General features: G+C 36.7%; 1 protein-coding gene across 4 annotated transcripts in view; it reads right to left on the bottom strand.

Annotated features, from left to right (window-relative positions):
- Positions 1-307: 307 nt before the first annotated feature.
- The window catches only part of NNT (nicotinamide nucleotide transhydrogenase), a 43,797-nt gene continuing 31,484 nt past the window's right edge, over positions 308-12,620 (bottom strand). For all 4 annotated transcript variants that reach the window (XM_054055298.1, XM_054055297.1, XM_054055300.1 and 1 more), the window contains exons 20-22: positions 5,267-5,385; positions 4,141-4,256; positions 308-2,648 (exon numbers count right to left, since the gene is read on the bottom strand). In XM_054055298.1, the coding sequence (XP_053911273.1) occupies positions 2,499-2,648; positions 4,141-4,256; positions 5,267-5,385 (385 nt within the window). In that variant the 3' untranslated portion in view covers positions 308-2,498. The remainder of the gene's footprint in view (positions 2,649-4,140; positions 4,257-5,266; positions 5,386-12,620) is intronic.

Raw genomic sequence — 12,620 nt, 5'->3', positions numbered from 1 at the left:
AAAGTAAAAAAAAGGGCAACACATATTGGTATCAACTATGCTCATAAGCTGTCTAACTCTCTTGATTTACTAGAAGAGCTCATAGTGAAGTTGCTGCAGTCAGGTGACATCAGTCATACCCAGAATTAATATTTTAATGAACCTTTCAAATTAGAAAAAGAAAAATGGTTATTTCACTACAATTCTTTTTCACTACATACTTCAATCTCAACATCCCTTAGTCTTGGCATCTTGACCTAGCTCCCAGAAACAATCTCAGACTACTTACCTACTCAGGAAAGACAACAGGAGAGAAAAGAGACAGTGATCAGTAAAGAAAAATAATCGATGTTTTATTAGCACTTCAACAATTACCTGGTGTTCCATAGTAAAGCACAGTTTAAAAGATAACACTGGTAACCTTTGACTGAACATAACGGTATTGAGTTTTTTCCAAATACAAAGGGAAAATAGAAGTGTTCCCTACCCACTTTGTGTTTTTTTATTTTGTTTTTTTTTTTAAGAAAAGCCTTATATTTGCTACTTAGAAGCAGAGACACGTTGCATATCGCAGTCAGATACTTCAAGTTCAACAAGACAAAAATCAATAGTTTGGGATGTTAAATCCCTTCAAATCCCCTTTATGCTTAGTTGCGAAATAGAGAAATAAGAGGATTATTTCCCTGTCTTTCCTATTCTCCTTCCTCTTCAAGGCAAAAATTAATAGTTTGGGATTTTAAATCCCTTCAAATCCCCTTTATGCTTAGTTGGGAAATAGAGAGATAGAGGATTATTTCCTTGTTTTTCCTCTTGTCCCATCTCCCTCCTAGTTTTTTGCAGACCGAAAAGGAAAGTTACTTTCATTGTATTCAAGAGGCCATACATGCTATGTTCATATATAGCTGCCATGATGTTTTAAAATTTAATTACAAGTCTTTTCCTGCAGTGTATAAGATACTAATGCTTACATGATAATTTTTATTTTAAAAGAGATACAAGCAATTTGAAGAAAACGGTAGCTTCTTTCATACCTTGCTACATTTCTTAATGTATTACCTATTTGGAGTCTGGGGTTTAAGTGATCTTCACATAAAAACGGAGGTAGCTAAGTAGAAATGCTATATTTTATGAGGTCTCTATACATAGTGTAATTGTAATAAATGTTTGTTCTATCAATCCAGATGGACTACTCCCAAGACTTATTTCATAATAGTTCATCTTCTCCTGATATGAATACTTTCCAATGGAAGAAGAGCTATTTCTGTTTAGCCTTTGTCACCATGGACAGTTGCTACATCATTATGGAAACAGGATAAACTCATTTTATTAGGCAAATATTTGAGTTCCACTCAAGTACACTTAACGTAATAAAAACAAAACAGAGATCTATGTCATAACTTAATTTAATTCCTTGCTGAACTTATTATGGGAATTTAACAGTGCTTTTAATTTGATTAGGCAGAAAAATAATGAAAACATTGGATTTTTAAGTCTGGTATGTTTCTGTCTAAACAATAGCTTGTCTATTTAGAAAAATTCTAATAAACTCCAGCATCTTAAAAATGTTTAAAAGTGCCTCCTCCAGCATCAATAAAATGCTAATTAAGAATGCATCACTAAATTTCAAATTAGCAAATACTGTTCAAAGTCTAATTGAACATGAACTTAGAACAGTGTGGTCCAAATTCTGTGAATAGATCCGGTATGCAACATGTTCTGTCTATGCACAACTGGACCACATTTTTCTTCACTTAAAAGGCAACGGCTGTAAAAGATGGCGAATTGAGCAACTGCTTAAAACTGTTACGCAGTGCAAATAAGCATACATTCCCTTATCAGGCTTGAAGATCACTTGGTAAGTGCCTGAAATCCTGTTTCATTTTACAAAATGTAAGTGGCCACTACAAAGAAAGGGAACTGCATTTTAAAGAAAAGTAACCTTCCTAAAATATTTCTGATCAGAGTACCCATACAACCCATTAAAAAAACAGTTCAATTTTTCTGTAGTGATTTAACAGTATGTTTAGAATCTCAAATCATGTAAGCATTTCTCTGCATCAGCTTGCATCCATTTTTAATTTTGATTACTATTTTGATGAAATAAATAGTTGGTTTTCCCATATTGGCCAGAGAATACATTTGATGACAGAATCCAATTTTGGTATTTTTCAATGAATTTCCATGACAGAAGTACAGATAGTTAGGAGAAGGAAGCCAGTAACTACTTGAAGATGACCAGGAGTTACTGGTTCCTGCTTATAACAGCTCAACCCTAACCTTAAAAAGCACACTTTCATTCTTTAATGCATTGTCTCATGGAAGATTTAGTTTGGAAGTTTAATGTGCCCATTCTTTCATAAAAGTCCACATTGTCTGACTGAACTACATCTCCTAGGAGTCAATGCAGTCTTCTCCAAATGCCGGCTGCATTATGACAGTAGGTGATTCTTTTAACTCGTTTTCCACAACTTCTGTGACAAAACCATAGTCACAATCATGAGTGGAATATAAATCAGTATTTAGCTTTGATACGACTCCCTGACTTTAGCCTGCAGAGCATCACAAGTCTTCTTTGCATCTCCCAACAGCATGGCAGTATTAGGTTTGTAGAAGATTGGATTGTCCACCGCTGCATAACCAACTCCCAAAGATCTCTTCATTACAATGACCTGCAAGTAAAGAGTTCACACATGAAACTGCAAATACCATCATCCCCTTTCAAAGAGGAGCCACAAAACTAACTCTACAAATTAAGGCAGAGGAAGAGAGATCCCTGTCCAAAACACGGTGCCCACTGCTACAAAACTGTATTTCAAGTGTTAATGTAGCAGACAAATCAATATCCTGACCAGTTTCAGAAACATTTTACTGATTAACACAATGTTACAAGTCAGATGAAGAGACCATGGACACTACACATGCATATGCTTTTACTTTATTCCATGTAATAAAGTCAAAGCAAGACAGGCACTTATGATTATAATACATAAGGCTTAAAGTTCTTTTATTCCTGAATTATTTTAAGAACCCAGTTCCCTGACAGGAACACAAATCAGATGAGTATTCATATCAATACTTGGTGCAACCTTTACTTCATGCATGGAATTTAAAAAAAAAAAAAATTAAAAGTTAAAACTAAAAATTAAGACTAAGACTAAAATTAAAAGTAAGATATTAAAAATTAAAATAATGAAAAAATAAATCTAAATAAAATTAAAAAATTAAGTACTAAAATTAACAAAAATAAGACATTAAAATTAAAGAAGTATAATTTAGCATTCAAGACTTTAAATTTACAATTTAGATTTTTTTACTTTAAAAATTTAAATATAAATAAAATAAATTACAAGGTATAAATTACTACTAATAATAAAAAATAAAAATACTATATTAAATTTCAGCCAGTTTTAGCTATTATATATCAAATTAGTTAACCACAGCACCTTCAGCAGAGAAACTGTGAAGCTTTACTGACAATGTAAATCTTTATTTCTCAAAATGCAACATACAGCTACACAGTGATAAATGCATGTAGGTATGACTTTGTGTACTTGAAGGACTAACCCACAGAAGAACCGAGGCTACAGCTGGGTTCCAAACAAGAGATCAAAGATTTCATATCAAGGAAACTCAACTACACGTACTTTGGATCAGACAACGTTGCTTTCAAAAAGCAAAACTAGTGAAGTAACTGAACTATCAGTTCAATCTGGACAGACTGAGCATTCTACTCAGCCCTGTCACTTGTTTAGTGTCTTTTTGATTAAGTCTATTACTCGTTTTTGTATTTTCACCTCAACATTAAAGTTGTCAATCAAATTTCCTATAAACTTAAAAAAATAGATATTTGTACAGAAACATTTCAGGCCTGCAAATCCGAACAGAACATAATTTATTCCAATTATTTTTTTAGTAGAAGCACTTTCATTGAGACTTTCCTACTGCAGTCATCATTAGTCTCACTAAGGCACTTCCTGATGATTATGAAATCATGGACAGGGCATCAAACCCGCAAAGTACTGGCTGCTTGCTTGGACACATTGCAGAAACGTTTCTCATGGAAACCAGAAGAATAGGGAATCTTCTCAGCTTATCCAATAAATCACAGTTCTAAAAACATGCTACCTAAGGCAGGTGCTAATGTAAGTCTGTTACTCTCACCTGTTTGGACTTCCAGACCTCAAGAACTGGCATTCCAGCTATGATAGAGTTCGGATCTTCCTGAGCCGCTGAATTAACTGTATCATTTGCACCAATCACAAGGACCAAGTCAGTATCTGCAGCAAGACAAAGAAAACAAAACTGCTGAAAAAGGATTCTAAAACCTCAACACTGAGGCTGATATACAAAGTCATCTGAAGCTGATGTGCAAAATCTAATTTTTAGAGGCAGAATCACTCCTTATGGTAAGCACTTTTCAAACATTTATGGAGACTTCATTCACAAATAGTTTACAAGCTTATCAGGCAAGTTACATATAACAGTCCAAGTGCGCTACCAACAACCCCCAGCAAACTGTAAGCATCCATAACCCCATTCCAAGAGACTCCTTAGACCACAGCCAGAAAAAAGTTAAATCTTTTGAAATTCACATGCAGTTCTATACACAAAGTACTACCTTGAAGTTTCTTTGTGCCTGGCTCTTCCTTTGAATATTATTTTGCAAACTATTTATCAGCAACTTTGATTTTTAAATAAAGATGAAGGAAAGCAAGAAATTGTCTGCACAATGCTACACTGGTTTGTAAGACATTACAGGGTCAGGTCACCCACAACATCTGACCTAAAGGAGTGAACCATAGCTTTCCTGTACAGAGTAGGAACAGTGACAAAAGAGACAGCATTTGCCACTTATCCCACAGGTACAAGCAAAAAACCAAACAACCTAACAACCAAAGACCAAACAAAAAAAACCAAACTGTTCTCTTTGTTCTGGAGGAAAGAAGTTTCACAAGGCTATTTAAACCTTCCTTCAATATCTACTCTCTTCTGTACTTCTGTATTCGATGTTTGCTTTACCTGCCTCTACTCTCTATTTCTCAATTTTCCGCTTCTGAGTCAGGCAATTTCTTACATTCAACTGTGCTCACTTGTCATCAGCCGGGAGAGCACTCTGATTGCAAAAGAGAGGTCTATACGGTAGTATCACAACAGGCACAAAGAGAAAGTTAATGGCCTGACTGAGATAGCCTATTTTTAAAATCCTTGTCCAGTGTGAAAACAGATCCAAATGAAAATTGACAAGACCAAATCTAAACTACTGGAAAGTTACAATTTGTATGCTAACCTGGGAAGTCTTCGTTGATCTCATCCATTTCCAGTACAATATCATAAGGAACACCAGCTTCTGCTAGGAGCACATTCAGCTGACCAGGCATACGGCCAGCCACTGGGTGAATACCAAACCTAACAGGAAAAAAAGTCCAACTCCATTAATAAGTAGTGACCACTCTGATTTATACAGTGAAATTGCCACCTGTGACATACAAGGTTAAGATGTTCTTAACTATAAGCATATGTGAATTAATAAAAAGAAATAGTTTAACAGCATTACTTCGCCAGTGTTGCAGTGAACTGGGTAGGAAAAGGAAAAAGGCCCATAGATGGACTCTTCTCCTGGACAGCAGCTGTCCTTTTCTGCAGAGTTAAAAGTATGACTGACAACAGCCATGCAAAAGAATATGCTTCTTTCCCAGTAAAACTAAAGCACAGATTTTCACTCCTTCCAACATAAGAAGACTCTGGCAAAGTTGTTGCACCCATAAGCTGGCTTTGGAGAGCCTGCTGGACACTTTCAGTGGCGGCACAGGAAGAATTCGTGGCCAGAAATGCCTGGGAGCACTTTACTGCAAGACAGATCAACCAGAATTTTTCCACTCAGCAGTCACTTATATCAACAAACTTTTCTTCAATTACTTTCGAAAGTAATTGGACTATTTTACCATTTTGTCCAGATACAATCATCAGTCTGAGCCACTTCACACACAGCAAGCATTCGCCTCCACCTTCCAAGATGTGCCATATTTAAAGTCTTGTGACAAGTACCTCTGGCTTTTTATGAATAAGCCTTTTTACTGCAAAACCATCACCCACATTAATATGCTTTACGAGTCCCTTACATCACTGAAAAGTGAAAGTGCCACAAAGTAAATAAATGGGCCACAACAGAACACTCTTCATGAAAAGAAAGAAAGAAAAAAAAAAAGAAACTGTGCAGACTTCCTGAAACAAAACCACTCCTAGACCTAGAAATGCCCTTGGCAAATGACCATATTGACTCAGGAATCTCTAGAGTATGCGTGGTCATCATAGTCTAACACTCCAAGTGAAAAACTAGCAGGGACTGTAGTCCAATGCACAAGGCACCGCTTTCCTGCATTAGGTTAACATACCACTTTCTTCTCACGACTGCTCTTAGGAGGGGAAAAAACAATTAAAAAGGAAATGCAAAGGTGGAGATCTAAGAAGCCATACCAGTTTAAGCATAACAATTTAAGAAATGTTTTCAGTACAGCTCAAACTAACTTGGAGGAAGCACACTGCTTACAAGTTACTAAAAATCCAGACAGACAGCATGACAGCAGGGGGGTGTTAAGGCACGCGTGTAACAGTAAAAAGCAGACAACTTTCGGAATGGAGATGCAGAACTGGTTTAGCTGGAGCTCTTAAAGCCATATTTTTGTTAGAAACAAACCTATTTCTTGTGGGCAGATTGTACTCATTGCTCATTTACTGCCCCTGAATGAACTAGGCTGACCAATGTCTACTGCCTCATGCATTTTCTGTCTTTCTAGCTCTGGAGCTATCACCAACCGTAATGCTTACTCAGGCACATCAGAAACGCCTCAGATGAACATGGTATATGGCCAAAGTTAAATGTTTAATAAGGAAGCCTATATGTCCTCTGGGAGAGACAGAAAATGCCCAAGAGAAACTGCAAATTCTTGGATTTCTGAATAGAAATTTTTTGATCAGAATTCCAAGTGACTCTCAAGTTCAGACTTCCTCAGAAAGGAGGGCAAGACTAATAAATCAGCTTGCCATGACAAAGGGACTGTCATGTATTCCTATTTTCAACTCCACTGCAATGGAAGTGGATAGCACACCACTGACGGTCCACAAGTCACAGTCCAACTAACATAGATCACTTGCGAATTTAACATTGTACAAATACATCCTTAAAAGGGCAACTGAGCACTCTATTAGCAAGACAACATTAAGACAATCGGAACTCCAGAAACAAAATTAAGGACATATGATTAATGCACGTAATACTAGATACGCCACAATTCTAAGCTCTAGGTCAAACAGCAGGATAAAAGCTAGCTTTAAAAGGAATGCTTTTAAAGAAACAGACAACAGACTATCCAGCTAGTAAACATTTGTGTTCGCTAGGATAATACCTAGAGTCAGAAGGAGGACAGCAAATATACAGAAAAAAAAACATTAACAACTCACTTTTCACATCACTCCAATATAAGCCAGTAGCAATACTACAGGAGTCCTGAAGTGTACCAAATTCAATCACTTACAGAACAGTAGGAGAACTCTTATTTTGAAGTACACTGGAGAAAACCCATCACTCCTCTGGCAGTGAAAATAGATTTTCCAACAAAATTCTCTTTTGTTTCTAATAAAATTATTTGAGTGTCTTTGTGACCAAGCTGTTTTGGCAATACACGAAACAAAATACTCGTGAGGTTTCTATTAAATACTATATACACATACAATCACATTTCAAGTGGTGGAAAGCCAAAATTTAAGCTGCCAAGAGAATCAATTTCACCTTTGACTTCACTATTCCTGGCAAGAGGCAAAGAAAGAAGAAAAGAAAGGGACAAATTATCTTTGTTCAGGAAAAGCTACGGCATCGGCCATCAGTATTCAGAAGTTTCTGACAGACTCTGCTCGAAACCACATACTGCGTATTCACAGAGTTTGAGAAATCTGTTCATACAAAAGCTCCTCGGACAAATACTGCAGTGACTTCCAGAAGTCTGCTTCTAAGAGTCTGTTAACCGAGCCTGCCAATGCCTCTTGAAAATGGATGTGCAAGCGTGTCAAAAAGAATCATTAAAAATACATGCCTCTCAAAGGCTTTCAATATTTCACAAGATAAGATCTACATACATCTGGAGTGAAATCAGCCTGTCCAATTGAAAGCAGAATTCAGGTAAGCATGGAAAAGAGAGCACTGAAATCCCTGATAGCTCCCGTCTAACAAAAGCTGCATATCTCGCTCCCGATTCACAACAGCAGTTCTTCAAAGCTACATGCATTGCAGCAGAAACATTTTGTCACATATGCTCTCACAGATGATACAAACATGAACCTCATTCATTTTCAAAAATTCAAAACAAATTGAGAGACATGTTTTATGGTAAAAACGTTTTAAAGTGAAAAATTCTGAAGTTTCTTTGATATGCTTTTAATATCAGTTATGCAAGAACTCCCTTAGGATCGTTTGTTTTCAAATCGAGCAGAAATCTCACACTTTTTCTGACTTTCTGTTCACATGACCCAGTTTTCAGTCTACATATACTTTACCCTCAACAAAGATTCACAATCATGCTGTGACTGACTTGGGTATTATCCTCGTAGTTCACTGAAACCAAATTCACTAGGAATATTTTTCTCTTGACCCTGCCCCCTGACTGTGTAACACGGGACTTACTTATCACCTGCAATTGTCACACACACTGAAGCAAGCGCACAGCTCCTGCTACTAAGATTTCACACCTACACAGTGAGTACTAGGCAAGGCTATTCAGCCTTTTTAATCAGCCCCTTTCAGATACTTTTTGGCTTTAGAAAGACAACACAGCACATGGAAATGAGCTGTAATTTGAACATTTTCTTGTAATACACAGAGTGCAACATCTTCCTTTAATTTTAGACTAAAAATTTATAACTCCCGATACCTAGGTCAGCGCTTTCAGCACAGAAAGTATTTAGACTTGAGGGGGGAAAAAACATTACTTGAAGTAGAATGACGTTAATTATAGTAGGGTGGACAAGGTAACTATTGCATGAACAATTACTGAGAAGTGTCAGAATGGAAATTACTTTTTATATATTCATAAAGTCAGCATCTATCCTTATTACAGCTGGCTAGATAACATTCTTGTAACCAGTACTGAAAGAACTGGCACGCAACCTAATTCAATGCACAAGATCACATCATCCATGCAAAGACAGGATTCCTGTCACTATGCCGAAGTTGCACAGAGTGATGTAAGTAAGTAACATCTGGCTGGTACCTAATTTAGCTTACTCAACACTTCAGAAGCTGAAGTGTACACAGAATAATACACAGACTAATTTGTCCAACGGTTTTACCTGACCTCCTCTTGCCCCTGCCTCATTCACTTTATTTGTGTTTGGACACCTCTCCACCTCTGTTTCCAGAGCAGACAATCTGTTACTCAAGGTAATGGGAGGGTGGGGGGGTTGGAGGGAGAAACCCTAGATAAACTGAGAAGTGCATCATTCAGATATTCCACATCTTCAAAACTGCCATATAACAAGATTAGATGTAGATTATTACCATTAAAGTACCTAAATGAGGCAACAACATTTACCCTGAAACAGTGCTTCAGGATCGACTAAGCTCAGTGGCTCTGCTGAGGTCAGGTCAGTTAAATTTGAACTGAATTAAAACTAGTTAAATAAAACATAGTTAAGTGAGGGTTAGTACTGGCTCCCTATTTCCAGCCACTATCACAGCACAGGCAAAATCCAAATACATGGCATGGACCTCAGGCCAATGCAATAACACTCCCAAGAACCCTGCTGCAGGGAAGACAGAAAAGACTGCCTCCACAAAGCACCACAAATGCACCTAGTAAGGTCATCTGGAGCCGAGACATGTTATGGAATCAGTGACATACCTACAATCCACCCCCAGGTGCACACAGCTGTAGCTGCAACCCTGCAGAAGCAGATCCAGTATAGCAAGGTTTGATAGGTCTCCATCTACACCAATACAGCACTTGAGCAAATGGATCAGTTGGACTCCATTTGTCCCTTTATCTGCAGCATCAGAAATTAGCTGATTGGTTTCTGAATTAAACTGAAAGAAACAAACTGAGAACTGACACACTTGTACACCTCAGTGTCTTCCTACTAAGCATACTCCAGCTTCCCAGAAACTTGCACCAATGCACACTTTTTCTAAGCTGCCATTTATCAATGAGGGTAATTTTCACTTTATGCACACCACACCTATGCAGTATGTTAAGACTGGCTGAGAAGCATCTTAACAGTTCACTCTTTAAGCGTGTAAAAATTCTTTAAGAATTTTAAAATTCTTTCAGATTTTCTTGTAGAACAACAAATAATGACTGTAAATTTATTTAACTAAGCAATTGAAGTTAACTAGTTTCACTTATTAAGTTGTAGATAAATGTGTAAGTGGTACCCCATCCACACGTTCTATTATTCACAATTACAACAATGGAGAAAAAAAAAGTAAAAAAACCAAAACCCTAAACACATTTGATTAGAGCTCAGCCACAAAGGTAATAATAAAAATCCAAAAATGCAGGTCCAACACCAAATTCATGATACAACATTTGCAAAAATCTAATAAATGTGTTTCCAAGTGCTCAAAAGTAATTAGATTCTCCAGCATCAGAAGAAAGAAATCCAAGTCCTTCGAGTTAAAAAAAACAAACCAAAACACTAACATACTAGCAACTCATTTGAAAGGCTGTTAAAGAGTTAATCTACATTTCCCTCAACTGTGAGAATTATCAGAAAACCATCCCATTTAATTATGAGTTAGATTTAGAAAGTCTATACAAAGCACAGTTCTAGGAGTCCTTTCACCCTGCAGTATATTCTTCTTATCAAGAATTTCTTGCTATTCTAGAAAACAAAACACATTAATAAAAGAGTCTTAGGAAAGTCATAATGTGGTAAAAGCTACAAACAGTAAACTTGATGTGGACATGGACAGCATCAATTATCCATGCACACAGAAGAACGTATACCATTTTAAACATTACTCTAATATTACATAATTATTATATATATACATATATATATATAATTACTATAGAATATCATTTAATTGTATAGACAAAATCAGCATTTACTAATTAGGGGCCTACAAACAACACAGCACGTGACCAAAGAACTTCGGGAAGGCAAGAACTTCCAACAATTTACTCAGTTTTAACTTTGCAGAAATTCGACACCAGTTGTAGATCATCAGGATTTCCTCTCCAAGGTCAATGGATTCTGGGAACTATAGGATTTGGCCTGTGAAAAGTTTTGTTGTTTTACCCATCCATAAGAAAGGAAAGCCATAATGAAGGCTCGGCAAGCTTTCTATGTGATCCTAGTAATGCATTAAAGATGTCATCTGTTGCAAGACCATCTCAAACAAGTGATGACGTTAGCTATGCAATTTAATAACTAAAACAGTCTGAAATTTCCAAACTCTCCCATATTTCTGAATTTAAAGCCTAGTCAAAGGTTATGCATCATGTTATATAATCTGCATTCTTCAACAATGTTATGGCTATAGGCAAAGTAAATGAAAACAACTACTCCTCTGGATGAGTGGTGAGCCATGAAGCAAAAAAGACCATATGACAGACACAATTTTTCTTGGCACGGTATGGGCATTACAAATTGATGACAATCGTATGTCCATGCTGGCACCCCTCCATGGTGGATGTGTGAGAGTGTCACTGCAGCTGGATGGTGAGCATACAAGGGTCCTGAGGCACTGCAGGCCTACTGAAACCAGAGGGACAGCAGCTGCACTCAATGAACACCATGGGAGCTCCGCGAAGTGATGAAAGGCCTGAATTACCACAAACTGTAAATACAGATTTATTTCATTAAAATACTAGGTAACCACTGCAGTGATCCCTTCCTAAAATTATTTCAAGGATTCATTCATGTTTGCCCCTTGCAAAGCCAACATAAAAGGCAAAACCTACAATCTTTTACATCACCGAGGTTGATAAAAATAAAGCTCACCCCCACAGAAGCACTGAAAGGAAAGCCGAAAGCACACAACTCTGTCATCACATTAGCCAAGAAAAGGTTCTTTTGCTGCACAGCTAATGGGTCTTTTAAATTAAATTTTTAATTTAATAATAAATAAAAATTAAATTAAATTAAAATTTTTAATGCAACTTGGACACACATAAAGCTTTTACTGAACACAGAGAAATAAGGTGTGAAGAGAACTGCTCCAGGAAGCAGAATCACCAGCACATACTCTCATTTATGCATGAACAAATGCATCTATAAAGCAATTTTACATGCGAAATTGCAACATTCTGTGCAAACACGAATAAGTTGCTAACATTAATAATTGTTGCTAAACCCTGTAACAACCCTGCTGTTACCCATCACAATAGGTGCTGTAAAACACTGCAAAACCTTATATTCAACTTTTCAATAAGCTCAGAAAAACAGTGGAAAAAGTAAAAGGAAAACAAAACCAAAAAAACAACTAACTGCTAGAGTACTGATTCCAAATGAAGTCACCATTTAATCGAAATAAACACACAGAAATCGGACAATGAGTCTGACTAACCAGCATCTGTCCAAATATCTTGTGTCAAATAAAAGCTAAGCCTTGACTATTCTCAAAATATTAAGTTACCAGCACTAGAAAA

Source organism: Cuculus canorus, chromosome Z (assembly GCF_017976375.1).
Source record: "Cuculus canorus isolate bCucCan1 chromosome Z, bCucCan1.pri, whole genome shotgun sequence".
Classification (NCBI taxonomy): domain Eukaryota; kingdom Metazoa; phylum Chordata; class Aves; order Cuculiformes; family Cuculidae; genus Cuculus; species Cuculus canorus.
The sequence above is the reverse complement of the archived record's forward strand: the minus strand, read 5'-3'. Positions and strand labels throughout refer to the sequence as shown.